General features: G+C 37.5%; 1 protein-coding gene across 6 annotated transcripts in view; it reads left to right on the top strand.

Annotated features, from left to right (window-relative positions):
- The window catches only part of LOC109416018 (neuropeptide F receptor), a 410,464-nt gene extending 393,051 nt beyond the window's left edge, over positions 1-17,413 (top strand). For all 6 annotated transcript variants that reach the window (XM_062859327.1, XM_062859331.1, XM_062859332.1 and 3 more), the window contains 2 exons: positions 2,633-2,749; positions 11,347-17,413. In XM_062859327.1, coding sequence (XP_062715311.1) covers positions 2,633-2,749; positions 11,347-11,931 — 702 coding nt within the window. In that variant the 3' untranslated portion in view covers positions 11,932-17,413. The remainder of the gene's footprint in view (positions 1-2,632; positions 2,750-11,346) is intronic.
- Positions 17,414-17,550: the final 137 nt, after the last annotated feature.

Here is a 17,550-nt window from a genome sequence, read left to right on the forward strand (position 1 = left end):
TATAGTTTTTTTGGTCTTAAATTGTTCGAAGGATTGTACTCTTATTTTGTTTTACCCGGAAAACTACGAAAATTCCATAGTTTTTACACAAAGTAGTCAACATAACTAAATTTGAAACGATAACATGTAGTTTTTAGCCTTGAAATGTTCGTAGCAGTTTGGGGGACATACTTGAAGAATAATAGTGATGCTTTTATTACACTCAAAAATCAACGAAAGTACCACGTTTTTCACGCAAAGTGGTTAACAAAAATAATGGCTTACAATGCAAATTAGTTTTTTGCCTTTAAATTATTCGTGAAAGCATACTGGACGTTCTTGAGTAATAGTGACGTTTTCATGACACACTTAATTTATTTTACTCGAAAAGCTACAAAAATATCATAATTTTCATACAAAACAGTCAATAAAACAAAATTTAAAGCCATAACATGTAGTTGTATGGCCTTAAATTTTCCGTTTCAATGTACTGGACCTGTTTTTGATAAATTATTGATGTTTGATCACACTAATATTTTGTTTTATAAAAAAATGTACGAAAATACTACAAAAAAGCGAATTAGCCTAAATTTAAAGCAATTATATGTAGATTTTCAACTTTGAATTTATCGTAGTAGTTTAGTGGATTCATTTGAACAACCCTAGTGATGTTTTTATTCAGGGCAGAATTCTCTAGAGAAATTTGGATTTTGGAGAATCCCTCGCTTAGATTTTGTGATTTCTTTCGGGGTTCGGAAGAAATCCTTCTCAGCATTCTATGAGAATCCCAGTAGAGTTCTGTTTCCTGTATTCTGGAGTAGTTGCTCCCAGAAATCCCTTTTTCAGGATTCTGGGAGAGGCCCTCTTAGTAAACAGAAATCCCTTTTTCAGGATTCTGGGAGAGTCCCTCTTAGTAATCAAGGAAATTTTTTTCAAGATTATGGGAAGATTCTCTTGATATTCTGGTGTAATAATTTAAATTATTCGAGAGGAATCACTCTCAGAGTTCTGGGACAATCCCTTTCATGAGTTAAGGGGAGTCTTTTCAAAGATTCTGAGGAAATGTCTTTCAGGAATCTGCGGTAATTTTTATGTTTTATGTGGGAATACTTTTCAGAACTCCTTCACAAGATGCTGGGGAAGTCCATTATAGAAGTTTTGGTAATCCCTTCCAGGAAGAATCCTTATTAGATTTTCGGAAAAATGCTTAGGTTTCTAGATATATTTCTCTTAAGAATCTGGAAGAACCCCTCATATGATCCCTCTCAGGATTCTGGGGGAATCACTCGTACAATTGTGGGGAATACTTTTCGGGATTCTGACAGAATTATTCTCAGCATTTTAAAGGATTCTATCCAGGGTTGTAGGGGAGCTCTGGGAGCATACTTGAAAGGTTTCTGGAGGAACTATTCTCAGGATTTTGGGGGAACTCTATCACCAAGAATTCTGTGAGAGTATACCTCAGGTTTTTTGGCTGTCCAGCCCAGTATTTTGAGGGAACCTTTCTCACGATTCTGGAGTAATCATTCTCAGGGTTCTATGCTCCCTTTATCAGGATTCTGGGTAATTTCTTTTAAGTTTCTTGGGATGAATTTAGAATTCAGAAAATCTTTTTTTTTTTTTAAGAATCTGTCACAGTATTCAAGATGAATTTACCTCAAGAATGTGGAAGAATCGCTCTTGGAATTCCTCTCAGGATTCTGGGAGAAATCATCTTGGGATTCTGGAACCTTTTGGGAGTATCCCAAAGGGAAGCTTCTCATAGGATTTTGCGACAATTTATCACATGATTCTGGGAGAACTCCTCTCGAGACTCTGAGACAATCCGTCTAATAGATATGGACTAATCTCTCTCAGAAATCTAGGAAATCTAAGAAGAATTCAGAAAGAATTCCTACCAAGATAACGGAAGAGTCTTGCTTTGTTTTAATTGCCGCTCAGGAATCTGGTATTATCATGTTCAGTATTCTGAAGAAATCTTTCTTATAATTCTAGAGGAACTCCTTTCAGAATTCTGGAGCAATCTCTTTAGATATTCTTGGGGAATAGTTCTGGGAACTCCCTTGGAACGCCCCCGAAATGCCTGGTGACCCTCTAAAACCATTATTACAACGTCCCCTTAGTGCTATAGAACTATGAAACTGATTGCTTATGCTTAATATTGCTTTCTGACTTCTGAGGAGCTATCCCTCTTTTTATGCGTGCTATAAAAAAGGTGGATAAGTTATAAGTGTATAAAAAAACTTGCATAAGAAGAGGTTTTAGTGTACATAAAACTCATTTTGGGAATCCAACCTGCCAGAAATTTATCGAAAGACGTCTGATCAGCTTGACCCGTGTCGTTTTAATTTCTATTAGCGACGAATATCAAAAGCAGAATCACATTTCTTGATGGACTCTTTGCACGCAACTGCTGTAAATATCCCGTGAGGTGTGTTCTGTAACAATGGGTATCACCAAGCGCCAACTACTAGTCAGTAACAGCTTCAGCAGCAGAATGCATGTGACATCGTCAACTAGCCCATAAATCAACAAAGCTTCGCTCTTATTAAATGATAAATTACGAATCCCGCATCGTACAAGCATCAATTAATTTTCGCATTCATCAACGCGCAACGTCCTCGCGTTTCATTTTCTTTCTTTCTTTCACCAGATCCGGGTTCGATCGATGGTGCAGTGTAGCCGACGGTCCCGCTACAAAGGCGGGCTCCACGCGACCAACAGCGTACGGTACGGCGGAGAGAACTACATCCGGCGAAACTCCCTGCAGGTGAGCGAAAAGCGAAATTATTTTAGCCTCCGTTCCATCTCTACCCCATGGTGCTGGATAATGGTTCCCACCCCAATAGCTAAGCTAAAGGTACCTATTGCTGGTAATGGCAATGACCAACCTTGGTTGTTGCACTCCAATGGCACCTCTTGAAGTTGTTAATTGCTGGGTAATTTCTCCCTCCGATGGACGAGATAATAATGTGTGCGGTTTGGCAGCATATTTTGAGCTGATCCCGTAGCTATAATGAAATATTATTCAATTAACTTAGATGTGATTGGCATGTTTGAAATTGAGCATGAGATGAAAATCCTTACGGATTGCCATTCTACAGGCAGTGGTGAGTTCGATTCCTGGACGGGTAGGATTTATTTGTATGTCAAATATCTACTACTTCCTGGGACGAAATGCCCAGGAAGTAGACAATATTTGACAAATAAAAAGATCGTACCCGTCCAGGAATCGACCCCCCATCCGCTATAGAATGGTAAGGCAATTACTTTAATATTGTTCCTTAATAAGAATTATTTCAGGAAATCCAGAGTAGAAGTGAAGGCAGCGCAAAGCAATTAGTTCGATATAGCAGAATAGAATACTTTTAGGCGTTGCACAAATTGTAAATGCAGTTGTCAATTGGAATCGCTCACGTAGTGCTCTAGTGCAGTCCTTCTCAAACTTCTTTACCGACGCGAGTATCTTTTATGGGGCTTGAGGGTCGCTACCCATAGTTTGCTAAAGGCGTCCCTAGTAGACAATATTGCTGTAAATTAGACTAAGCAGCTATAAACAAAAAAGGTTTTTTCAAAACATCTTCCATTGACTGCTTCTGAATTTCCTCTAGAATTTTCTTCAGATGATCTTCAAGTAATTTATCGAAGAATTCCTCTAGAAACACTTCCATGGAATTCCTCAGAAATTCCACCTCAGTGTCTTTCAGATACCCGTACCAGGAAATTTTTCATGGATTTATTCAGAAAATCTGACGATTCTCCTCCAGCAATTTCTCTAAGGATTATTTAGAAAATCTTCAACAATTCTTCCAAAGTTCTCTTCAGAAATTCTTCCAAGGATTCCTTTAGAAACTTTTCAAGAGATTCCTTCAGAAATTCCTAATGAGATTCCTCCATGAATTTGTCCAAGGATTCCTTTAGAAAATCTTTTATGTAATCTTTCCAACATTGCTCTATGAATACTTTCAGAAATTACTCTAAAATTTACTAAGTTTTTTTAGAAACTTCATTATTTCAGGAACAAGTAGTTGATTTCTTGAAAGAAGTCCTCAAGATTGTTTTTAGGCAATCCTTGGAGGATTGTCTGAAGAAATCTCCTGGTGCTATCTTTGGAGATTTCTAAACGAAATTAAAAAAAAATCTGGAGGGATTCTTGGTCAAAAAATTCTGACTTTGGTTCTGGCAGAATTAATGGATGAATGCTTGGGAGAATACCTGAAGAAGTTCTTTACGATACCTCCTCAATTTGGTTGTGATGCTTCTGAAGTATACATCTCTTAAGGAAACTCTTACAAGATGTCTGCAGAAATCTCTTAAGAGATGTGAGTGGTGAAATTTTTGATGAAATTCCTCAATATATTTCTGAGGAACCCCTGGAGAATTTTATGACGGAATCCTTTAAAGACCTCCTAGAGACATCTCCGGAGAAATTCCGGAGAAGATTATTAATACGACTTCTGTAGGGATTAGTACACAAAAATCTCCGGAAACACTGAAAAAAATTCTGGTGGAAACCCTGCAGAAATTAAAAAAAAATCCTGGAGGAAATCATTAGAGAATCACTGAAGGACCTTCTGAAAATAGGCAAGACAATTATTGAGAATCATTCCAGTAAAACTCCTCCATGAATTTTACTAGACTTCTGTAACTATCGCGGATGATGCCTTCTTGCAGAAGTTTCTTTCATGAGTTCAGCATCAATTCTTCTCAAGATTCCTTCGAGAATTATAATCTATTCCTTCTCATGTACTTCTTTAGAATTTACTCCATAGGGCCTGTCCATAAACTATGTACGTAGACTTTTAGTGGGGGTCTGTCCAAAGTTTACGCTTCATACAAATTTCAAAAAATTTTAATGGACTAAAGTCTACGAGGGGGGAAAGGGGGGATTTGAGATGGCCAAAAATGAGTCTGCGTGGTTTATGGACAGCGCCTGACTACCTCCATGGACATCGGTAGAAAATCCTTTGGGATTCTTTTACGTTTAAATGGATAAAATATCCGGAATTTTTACAGAAAAAAATTCTCACTGGAATTTCTATAAAATTTTAACAGGATTTCTCCGAAAATTCCTGAAAGTATCTCTTAGCAATTACTCCAGGAGTTTTCCTGGAATTCCTCCAAAGATTTTTACAAAAGATGCAATTCCAGGGATTTTTTTACGAAGATTTGGACATTCTTTCAATGATTACACTAGTTTACAGCATTTTTGAACTCGGTAAGCTGATGATCGTTTTTGGTGTAGAATCATGCCCTGAGTTCGAAAACGCGAAGGAAAAAAATTACAGTAGAGCGGAAATTTTTTCGACTTTCCATACAAGGTTGATGATTTGAAATCGATTTTTGTTCTATTTTTAAGCAACGTCACTCACTTCACACATCTCATTCTCCGTAACCAATGCTCCGATTGAGCTGAATTTTTTACTGTAACTCGCCTACATATGATATGTCAAATAAACGTCGAGAAAGAATTTTTGAGTTGTTTTTTTCTTATTGAAAAAAATACATTTCTTCAAAAAAATTTGGAAATTTTGCTAAAATTTAAGAAGATCATCCCTAAAACTCGCCAATATCTTGAATTTCATCAATCTGATGCAAAACCTGTATTCAGATGTTCAAATGGTATTGTATTCAGCTTTTAATTTATGGAAAAAGATCTAAAATTGGTTAAACAAAACGCAATATATTTGAATTTTAGTAAATTACATATTTTGAAAAGTTACAAAACTCGATATTGAGCTAAAACTCAAAAACTGTTCTACTTAAAATTTTTTGAAGGTCGGTTTTGAAATCAGCACTAAATTGTGCTTCAAAAACTTTGGTCGTTGACAGAAGTTCACGACTTTCGTTTTATTTTGTAAACTTGTGTTATTTTAGATGTTCCCCTAGACTTTTCCTTCAAAAATTATTGCTGGAATTTCCCCATAGGTTTCTTCATTAAGAGATTCTCTCAGGCAAATTACTCTAAAAAATTACAAAAGATTTTTCTTCAAGTATCTTCCGTGGCTTCTCCAGATGTTCCTCCAGCTATTCCTCCAGGAATTACTTAGACTGCATTGAGACATTTCTTCAGAGATTTTTTTTCAATAAATTTTCCGATAATGCTTCAGGAACATCTTCACTTCTCCTTATTATCTCAGAAATTTCTGGAGAATCTGTTTGTAGGCATTTATGATTTATCTATCAGCAAAAAAATATTCAGAAATTTCTCCAGTATTTCAGGGATTTTTAAAGAAGTTTAAACAATATTCTAAGGATCCCTCAGAAGAGTTTCTTCAAGAATTTCGCCAGTACGTTTGTCTGTAGATTTTGTGCGTATTTCGTCAGACATTGTTAAAAAAGATTTCTTCATTAAATCCTCTACGGATTTGTCCAGGTATCTCTCAAAAAAAATCTTCAAATAATTTATCCTTTGGTTTACTTTCAGATTTCGTTCTGCAGCTTCTCATGAATTAAAAAAAAAAAACAATTAAATTAAAAAAATGAGGAGGTGTCTTAAGTAATTTCTTGAAGTATTCTCTCAGTCATTTATCCAGGAATTCCTCCTCTAGAGATAACGTCAGAAATTGTTTCGGAAATGTTTGTCCAGGATTCCCTCCAGCAAATTTTAAAAAATTTCTTTTAAGAATCTCCGTTTTAAGGAAATTCCTTCTGGCAATTCTTCATGGATTTCATTAAAAACTGCTTATAGATTTCTTTCAAGAATTTTTCTAATATTTGTTGTGCAATTTTTGGAAAAACAGGAAACAATTCCTGCGGAAATCTCTTAAAGAATCCCAGGAGACTTTTCTGACGGAACCACAGGAGCAATTTCTAAAAAGAATTCTTGTAGAAATTTCCGCAAGAATTCCTGAAGGAATTCCTGAAGCCGTTTCTCAAGGAATTATTGAAAAAAAAACTTGAAAGAATTTCCAGAAGAATCTCTGTAGGATTTAAAAATAAAACTAAGAGGAATTTTAAAAAAAAAACATGGTGGAAATCCCTTGCTCAAATTTCTGAAGTAGCTCTTCAAATGTCTCTAGATATAATTTTGAAGGAATTTCATGAGAAATCTGATCCGAATTTTCTGAAAAAATCCTTGTAGGAATTTTGTGAAGAAATTTCCAGTAGAATACATGTAAAAAATTCAGAAGAATTCGACCTTAAACTTCCTGAACACAAATTTAAAAAAAAACTCATCGAGAAACCCTTGGGGGAATTCATAGAAAAATGTATTTCACAATTTTTAGGAAACTTCCTGTAGAAATCCTTAGATAAATATTATGGAGGATTTTCTGAGAGTATTCATAGAACGTTATGATATATTTTAGAAGGAATTCGTGAAGACACGTCTAGATAAGCTCCTGTAAAGATCCCTAAGAAAAGGCTTGACTTTTTTTTCGAATAAATTGTCGAGAGATGCCTAGTAAATATTTCTCCATTAATTTCTTTAAAAATCCACAGAAAAATTCTTGAAGTTATCCTCCGAGGAAATCCGGAGAAATTTCTGATAAAACATGGTGGGATATCTGGAAGAAATCCTGAAGGCATCTGTGTACGAACTCTTGCATGAATCTCAATCTCTGCTTGAACCACTGAATGTAATAATGTAAGAATTTTTGAAGAGATTCCTGCAAGATTTTCAGTAAAAATCTCCGAAGAAATTCCTGGACATATTCCTGCACGAATTTTCATTGGAACCTGTAGAGTAATTCCAAAACACTGCACTTCTTGAATTTCTGAAGGAAGTTTTCTGAAGAAACCAGTTGAAGAATGTATGAAAGAATGTATTAAAGAATTTCCAAATCAATCTCTGTGGAAAACTCTCCAAAATCTCTACAGAATTTCTCAAAGTACTTTTCAATCGAAATCCTAGAAAAAATTCTAAACTAATGTCTGGTGCAGTTTCAGATGGAGTCCATGGAAGCTAGCATGAAAGAATTCAAGGAGAAATATTTATGGAAATATCTGAAGGAAGCCCAGGAGAAATTTCCTAAAGACCGATAAAGTTTCTGTACAAAATCTTGGTAGATTTTACTACCGAATTCTTAGAGTAATCCAAGTAGCAATTTTAGAAGGAATTCATAGAAGATTTCTTAAAGGAATCCTTGGATAAATTCATGGAGGAAACTAATAAATCAAAATCTGAAGGATTCTCCTGAAAAATTTCTTAAGAAGTCCCACGAAGAATTTCTTAAGGTAACTTTCTAAGGATTGTTGAAGATTTTCTAAATAAATCCTTGTAGAAATGTTTGGAGGAATTCTGAACTTTTGATTTTCAGAAGGAATCGCTGAAAATCATTCTGAATGAATGGATGATTTGCTGAAAGACTTCTCGTACAGATTCCTGATAGAACTACTGAGGAATTTTTGATGAAATCCATGGAAGGTATTTCTAGAGAAATTCTCTGAAGAAAATCGTAGAGAAATTTTTGAAGCAGTCCGTGAAAGATTTTCTAATAGTACTTTCACAAAGAAACGATGGAAGACTTCTTGAATAGAATTCCTGAAGGACTTTCTAAACTCAAACTCAAAGAATCCAAGGAGCAATTTCGGAAGGATTCCAAGAAAGGTTTTAAAAAGGAGCGCCTAAAATCACTTATGTGGTGATCTCTAGAAACTTTAAAGGGCATTCTAAAGGAACATATGATTTCCCAGAGGAATTCCTGGAAGAATTCTCAGAGAAATCTCTCCGGGGGAATTTCTGGCATAGTTACTAAAAAATTCTCTTGAAGAATTTTTGAAGGAAAAGTACGAAAAATTTCTGAATTATGTCTCTGAAGGATTTTTTTTTATGAATCCATGGAGGAATTTATGAAAATATTCATGGATATTCTATTTTTTTTTTTTTTTTGAAGTAAGGCCGATGCAAATATTATTTTTCTTTTATGTCCGAGACCTCTCATCAGATACGAGGGGGGGGACAAAAATAAATAAGGAACAAACGAAAAAAAACTATTGAAAAATTGGAATTTTTACCAACTATTGAAAAAATATTTTTCAACTATTGAAAAATAGTTGCTTGTAAAAAAATTGTCTATTGAAAATGGAGTCATGAGACGCCATGTTTTTTTTTCGCCCCTTCAATATTTTGAGATTTTTGAAGGGGGGGGGTGACATAAAACAAATTAAATATTTGCATCGGCCTAATGATCAAAAGATTTCTAAGGAAATTCATTGGAAAATTTCTGGAGCAATTTACGCAAGCATTTTCTCAAACGATCTTTTGTGAAATTTCAGAAAAATAGTTAGTTAAATATCTGATTTTTTTCATGTAAGAAATAAAAGAAATCCAAATAAAGATTCATATAGCTAGATTTCTTAAAAAATCCGTTTAGGAACTTCAGGAGGGAATTCCTGGGGTAATCCTTGAATAAATTTCTGCAAGATTTTATGGAGGAATTCCCGAAGAAATTCCTGACATATTACTGCGGAAATTTTTAATGGAATCCATTGATCAATTTCTGAACAAATCACTACTGGTGGGCTTCTTTAAGAAATTCCTTTACATATTTCTGAAGGAATCTTCGGGAGATTTTCTGAAAAAAGTACTATATTGAACGAGTTTATAAAATAATATTTGAAAGAATGTATGTAACAATCTCTGTTAAAAAAACTCTAAAGGAATTCCTATGCAAGTTGCAGAAGGATTTTCTAAACGAATATCTAGAATAAAAATCTGATATAATCTCGGGTGGAGTTTCAGCAGGAGCCCATGGAAATTTACCTAAACGAATTCTTGGAGAAATTTTTGAGAGAATATCTGAACATATTATAATACCTAGATAAAAATCCTAGAGAATCCCTGGAATAATTTCAGAAGAACCCGATGGAAGATTTTCTGTAAAAAATCTCGGTAGATTTTAAGAACGAATTTCTGGAGTAATTTCTGAAGATTTCTTTAAAATTTCTTTAAAAAAAAAACCTTGAATAAATTTATGGAGCAATCTCCAGAGGAATTTCTAATTCACGCAAAAAAACCGTTCCGATATATGTGAACTTCCAATCACGGCAACGGGAACGAACGGGAACTATGCATAGCAACGATAACAACAATAAGAAATGTACACCGTGAACTAGATTTCACGTTTTCTAGAACGCCCATATTGACAGCTGGAACTAGTTCCAGTTCACGGTGTATATTTGCTTGTTCTCATATTTGCGTTTGTTTGTTCACGTTTATCAGAACGGTTTTCTGAGCGTGTTGATGGGAGAATTGCTCAACTCTGTAAGAATTATTGAAGATGTTCTAAAGAAATCCTTAGAGAAATGTTTGGAAGAATTCTACACTTTTGATTTTCTGAAGGAATCGCTGAAAATAATTAATCCATGAATGATTTCCTGAAGGACTTCTCGTAAGGATTCCTGTAAGACGCTTAATCCACGGAAGTTTTCTCTGAATGAATTTTTCGATAAATTCTTGTAGGAAATCCGAGAGAAATTTTTGAAGCAGTCCATGCATGTTCTAAACGATCGTTTACAAAGAAACCGTAGAAAAAAATCTGACCTGAATTTTGGAAGGGATTTATAAAAATCTAAAGGAATCTATTGAGGGCCCATATAGCCGAGGCGGTAAACGCACGGGTATTCAGCATGACCATGCTGAGGGTGACGGGTTCGATTCCCGGTCGGTCCAGGATCTTTTCGTAAAGAAAATTTCCTTGACTTCCTTGGGCATAGAGTATCTTCGTGCCTGCCACACGATATACGTATGTAAAATGGTCATTGGCAGAGGAAGCTCTCAGTTAATAACTGTGGAAGTGCTCATAGAACACTAAGCTGAGAAGCAGGCTTTGTCCCAATGAGGACGTTACGCCAAGAAGAAGAAGAAGAAGAAGAAGAAAGGAATCTATGGAAGGCTCTATGAAGGTGTTCTTAAATTAATTTCTGGGATAATTCTCTAGAATCTTTTGGACTAAGTAAGGGAAACTATGACTTCCTAAAGAAATTCCTGGAAGAATTCTCTGCGAAATCTCTCCGAAGGAATTGTTGGCATCTCGCAAGCAAAGCATTTCTGAAATAAAAACTTAAAGATTTCTAAAGATACTCAAGGAAGAAGTTTTGAAGCAATCTATACAAGATTTCCTAATAAAATCTCTTGAGAAATTTCGGTAAAATATCTAGTGAAATATCTCAACTAATTCCTGCATGAAACAAAATAAATCAGTGGAGAAAATTTTACATCGTAGTCATTTTCCAGTTTCGTAGTCTCTAAGCTCGACTGAATAATAAAAAACGAAAAGATATTACCCAGTAAAACCAAGAATCATAAAGATAGAATCTGCGGATCATCATATCTTCCAGAAATTATGTACATTCCCAGCAGCGCTCTAAATATTGAACTTCCTTCTAACAAATCTGTCTTCAATCTCTGCTCTCCCCTCACAGATGGGTGGCCACATTCCGGGAAGCCGCTCGTCGCTCTCGCCCAACATGCCAACCGACGTCGTGGTCATGCTGGAAAACAAGCTGAGCGGTCGAGCACGTTGCTACACCACGTCGGCCTCAACGCTGACGACGTCGTCCACCACGACCACGATGACCACCGTCACCACCGGCGGCGAAAACATTCTCAAGGTACCCCTGATAAGCATCAACGGTGGCACGGGCTGCCTCATAAACAATGTAAATAGCACCAACAACCACGGAACCACCCCCACCGCCATCACCCTCACCGACAACAACGACAGCAGCATTAGCAAGGAAAACAATCTTTCCGACGCATCTTCTCCTCCGGCGGCGGGCGACACGTCGTCTCGGGCCTCGACCAGCAGCCTGTCGTCGTCAATCGAACTGGCAGCCAGCAAACAATCGCCCCTTATCCGGAACGACTTATCCCCGTCTGACCGACCGAGCAGCAACGACTCCCATCAATATCAGCATCCGGCCACTCCAAATCAGCAATTAATTAATGGCTACGAAAGCGATAAAAGCACCAGTCAAGGCAGTGTGAAGCGTGAAACGTGTATTTAACAGCAACCGTCGTCAGCATCATCACCAGCACCATCAGCGGCATCGTCGCTACCGAAAGCGATGACGCGGACGATGGCCACAAGGGTGACCACGATCCGCTTAGTTCCCAAAAGTGGAAATCGGAGCGACCGGAGCGCGTTGAAGCTTTTCCTCCTGTCGATGGTGGTTACGCGATAGGATTGTTTCATCGACGTGACCAATTTACCCATAGTAAAAATAGAATTTGAAATTTTCCTAAAGTTCAACAACCTTTGTTCGTTTAATACCGTACAGTGGACCATTTCTATCAGAATTAGATTCATCGAATAACAAACAATAAATTGTTGATAGGTTTCTATTAACAATGTGTCGTCGCTCTGATTCTCAACATACAAAGTCGAGATCATTCTTCTGCGCCACAGATCGTCCTTAGCATTCGTTGCTCGAATATTCCAAGTGCTAGGAGGCCCTTATCGAGCATGATCAAAGTCTCATGACCATAGATGGCAGCTTCTTCTGGGCCCATAATAAGAGTTTACACACGGTGTGTCTGGTAGAAGAAATTTATTACAAAAACATAAGCATCGCTAATTTTTACGTTACGTGAAAGTTGACGCTTCTAGCTTTCATTCAAGCCCAACATCGAAATATTCCATCGGGAGAACTTTTTCATACAAAAATTGGGTATGTTTGTTAAGGACAAGGTATTTGGAGTACATAGCTCAAATTTTATAGAGCACCGTTTTTTGGAACTGTTGAACGAATTTGGATGAAAAAGCATCACGCTGTTGATAACCACTGAACAATCAGCATGATGCATTTTCGGCCATATCCGTTCAACGGTTCCAGAAAACGGTGCTCTAGAAAATTTGAGCTATGTACTCCAAATACCTTGTCCTTAAGTAGAAATAGGGATTAATTTGGAACCGTTCATTTTGTATGGGGAAAAACAGTATTCTGAAAAATTTGTTCGCGATCCCTCGGTGGATTTTTTTGAGGGACCGCGCAAATGAAAGCTAAAAGCCTCTATTTTCGAATAGCGAAAAATTTGACGATGCCTATTTTTTTTTGTTATAAACCTTTCCCATACACACGCCGTGTACAGCATTTTATAACTCGGTCAGCTAATGGTCATTTCTAGTTTAGAACCATGCCCTGAGTTCGAAAACGTGAAAGGAAAAAATTCAGATCACGCCCATCATGCTCTTCGCGTTTCACGTTTCCTTGTACCTACGCACGGATCAGAAGCAAACACCAACTTTGCAGGGTTGTTACCCGGCATCCTTGCAACATGGCTTCCCCACCGTTTCCGTATTCCGACTTTCACCACCTGCTGGATTCGCTGTAAAGTGCTGCGAGCTCGTGATTCATTCTTCTCCGCCATACTTCTTTGTCCTGGACGGCGGCGAATATCGTCCTTTAGCACGCGTCGCTCGAAAACTCCGAGTGCTTGCAGATCCTCCTAGAGCATGCTCCATCTCTTATGTCCATGGTGAACCATCGGTCGGTTATATAGGGTGGGGCGGGGCAAGATGGGTCGCGGGGCAAGATGGGTCAGTGCAATTTTCGGGCGCATTACTCATGTTTTGATTATGTTAATAATTTTGTTAGATGACCAGCATGAATATGCAAAAGTTTGGGGCATTGATTGAAAAATTATTCATCCTCATTGGAAATGAAAAATAAAATGGTTTTTAGTCATTTTTCTTATGCGATACATCCCATATAATCTCCATATAAACGGCCGCGGGGCAAGATGGGTCACCTTCAATTTTGAACGTATTTTTGGAGCATTCAAAAGTTATTTATTTTTTATTACAAGACTATCTCATAACTGACTTCAATCAAGCGGAATGAACGCTTAAAATTATAACATAAAATTATGATAATTTTTTAGTGAAAACATCGATTTTCAAGTCGCCTGAGGACCACTCGAATCGTAAAGTTTTTTATATTCCAAATAAATTTATAAAATGTTTACTAGTAGCTCTTGTTTACTCAGTATGGATATGAAGCATATATGAATGCGGAACAAATCTTATATTTTGACGTTTTTCGTTGAGAAAATGTGAATTACCTAAAAGGTGACCCATCTTGCCCCGCCCTTTTTTAACGGCGCAAAATCGATCACTTTTTAAAACTGCTTTTTTAACATCATATTTTGTGTTTAATAAACTTTTTATCTACTTTTAGCATAGCTAACTAGTGTATTGAAGAGTAGCGGACGAATACAAACCAATACGATTTGTATTTACAAAGTTATGGTGATGCATCCTTAGGTGACCCATCTTGCCCCGCCCCACCCTAAGTGTTTTTTTATATGGTGCGGCACCCGTAGTAGGCACGACTTCCACCGATGTTGCTTTCGAATTTCACGGCTGACATTGTTGCCAGCCGTTAGTAAGGATCCAAGGTAAACTAATTTTTTCCACCACCTCCCCGTCTATCGTAACGGTGCTTCCTAGACGAATCCTGTCAAGCTCAGTTCCATATACTAGCAAGTAGTATGTTTTTACCTCATTCTTCACCAGTTCGGCCTTTGCCGTTTCGCATTTAGGGCGGGCGGGTGTACAGATTTCGACTCACGTCACGATTATCACGAGGCCGTTGCGGAATGCGTTGAGTTTCTGGTAGAACGTTCGTGTTTCTTGGGAATGTCACAGAAATCCCGTTTTCTCACAGACCAGACGGCGATTCTTCTGCCGACGCTTCTGTTTGTAGATTCCATGTTCTACCTGGTTCCTTGCTGCAGCATTACCGCCCGTGCTGCGTTCTTCCACCGACTTCGTTCCACGTACCGTCAAGGTGCCATTCACCGTGGGGGGCTCCATTCACCGTGTGCCTTCGAATATTTTTTTTCATTATTTCCATATTATGATTGAATAATATGACAATTTCCCTTCAATTTCACCAATACAACACTAATGTATTGTTGCCATGTCAAAACGCTTATTAGAAACATTTAAAAGTATCATTTTGACACTAAAGTGTGTTTACATGAAGCGGGTTTCTGTTCGTTCACTGCATTCATAGTGAAAAAACGAAAACTGCGCTAAGGTGATTTAAGCGATAAACTATATGTAGTAACGTTTTTATTCCACCAAGAAGCAATTAAATTCACATATCAGGTATGTATTTTTTTGCATTACCGAAGTAAATTTAACAAGAAAGTACGATTACTCGTACTTTTTAATTGAAACAAAAAGGCACGGTAAATGGGTATCCTAAAAATCAATGGTCTCCATTCACCGTGCCCCATACTGTCCCATATATCTAGAAAAAATCGAAAATTTGAACATTCGTTTTTCTAATAAAATCTTGCAAGTTATTACTTGAAATGAACTTAAACGAAGAGAATTCCCTTGGCTGGGTTGTTTTGATCATTTTTAAACAAAGTAGAATAAAATTTATCATACACGGTGAATGGGTTCCTACTACCACGGTGAATGGTGACCTACCACGGAATTAGGCGACCCTACTACCCTTTACTAATTGTACTATATCACCAAATTTTGTGAAAAATTTTCTACTTCTGTGGATATTGCTTTAGTTTTAACCTATAATGAAGGCAATTAAAAGCTACACCAACAATGTTTATAAGACTGGTGTCAAATGACAGCCCTCCCGGGTAGAGGTAAAATACTGACGATCAAAACATGATATTGGTTTGATTGATATAAGAGATAAAAGATCTGAAAATAATATCTGAAAAATGTTCCTGGAACATCTGAACAATATCAAAATTTGATATTTCAAGATCATATAAATAGCTCGCTGCTATTTATTAGATCTTACAAAATCTAAATATGATTTGATGATGATGCTCCAGGAGTAAATTTTTGATTTTATTTTTAGATCTTTTATCTCTTATGTCAATCAAACCCATATCACTTTTTGATCTCTATATCAAAATATGCTATTATTGAGCTCTTTTCCTCTACTCGGGCTTATTTGCCCCGAATCCTCTTAGATCCACGGTGAATGGTGCCTTGACGGTACTCGTTGGGGATCTCCGCTGCGCCGTTGATCTGTATTCCAGCAGTCCTCTAGAGAAGTCAAATCGAGCTTGTCCTCGTCTAGCAATGTTGCCTCGAGATTCCGCGCGTATCCTGGAGCTTCATCCGGTGGCTTCAATCGCTCTAGGTAGTACCGTGGCGGAGACCGGTAGTCTCAACCATCATCAGGTAGTGGTTGGAGTCGATGTTAGCGCCACGATAGGCCCTGACGTTGATAATGTCGTAGAAGTGCCATCCATGAATGAGAACGATTTGGAACCGTCTGTTGTGGTGATCTCTATGTGTTGAAAAAAGATGCTAGGCCATGTTCTAGTACACGGGTTCCCAACCGGTGGTCCGCGGCCCCCTGAGGGGCCGTGGAGCCAGTCTAGGGGGGCCGCGATGTTACCAAACAAAATGTTAAATTTTTATTCTATTTTGTGCAAATTATACCAATTTCTAATTTTGTATACCACCACCCCCAAAAGCCACAATTTGAGGAATAAATTTTCAGTATAAAACGCCTTGAGAAGAAAAAATTTTCGGCTGCGCCGCTATTTTTCAGCTACGGCTTAAATTGAATGTACATGACATCATGGGACACAGTAATTTTCCGACTACGTCACTGTACCCAAAAAACTCGGTTTCGTTCATTTAATTCATATTTTTTTCTAAACATTTTCATTGGGCCGCAGATTTTTTGTCAATTCTTAAAGGGGGTCGCCAACTCAAAAAGGTTGGGAACCCCTGTTCTAGTAGGTAGGCGATGAAATCGATGAGTAGACCGTTTTCGTCCGTCAGTTGGTGGGCGCTGAACTTTCCAATCTTACCGGTAGACTTGAGCATTTAGGTCTCCTATAATGACCGTGGCTGGTGCAGCGGTCGTACTCGCGTTCAAGCGAACTCGCGTAGAGCTCGTCCTTGTCAATCAGAGCTTCCAGAGTAAGGACTGTGTATTATAGCTGTTGACTTTTCATCAAATTCTTGTCCTCCATTATTTTCATCTAGGTATTCAGCTCAATTTACTCAGGCTCTACCAATTTGTTGTGCTCTTATTATCCTTTACATGCCTGACGTATTTGAGCACTCATTTTTTGATGTTCATTCGGCTCCGAATTCGATGGAAATGTACCGGTTGGTCAAGTTGGATGGCCGGATTCGGATTTATACGGGAACCCAGTGGGGTACGTCGGTTGGCCAAATGAGACATTTTTGTAGTTTTTTTTTACAGATCTTATAAAAAAACATAAGTTTTTTCATCTGAATCATAAAATATTCATTAGTATGGGACCCGCTTGTATGGAAAAAATAAATCCTCGCTCCAGTCGACTTTTTCGATCCCATTTAGGTCCCATATGAACTGTACAAAATTTCAGCGCAATCGGTGAAACTATAATTTAGCGCAAGCGGTTCAAAGTTTGCATAGGATTTACTATGGGAAAAGTTACACTTTCAATCAAAAAATCCCAGAGGTCGCCCTTTGTCTCCTTAATTCAAATCGATCAACGCTTCTTGTAGAAAAATCATTTATGAAACTTTCCTTCGAAGACCGCACAACGATTGGATGCTTGTGGAAAAAGTTATTGATTTATTACCGATTAGTGATCCAACGAACGGCTTTTTGTTTTGTTTTATCAGCAGCACT

Source organism: Aedes albopictus, chromosome 3 (assembly GCF_035046485.1).
Source record: "Aedes albopictus strain Foshan chromosome 3, AalbF5, whole genome shotgun sequence".
In the NCBI taxonomy this organism is placed as follows: domain Eukaryota; kingdom Metazoa; phylum Arthropoda; class Insecta; order Diptera; family Culicidae; genus Aedes; species Aedes albopictus.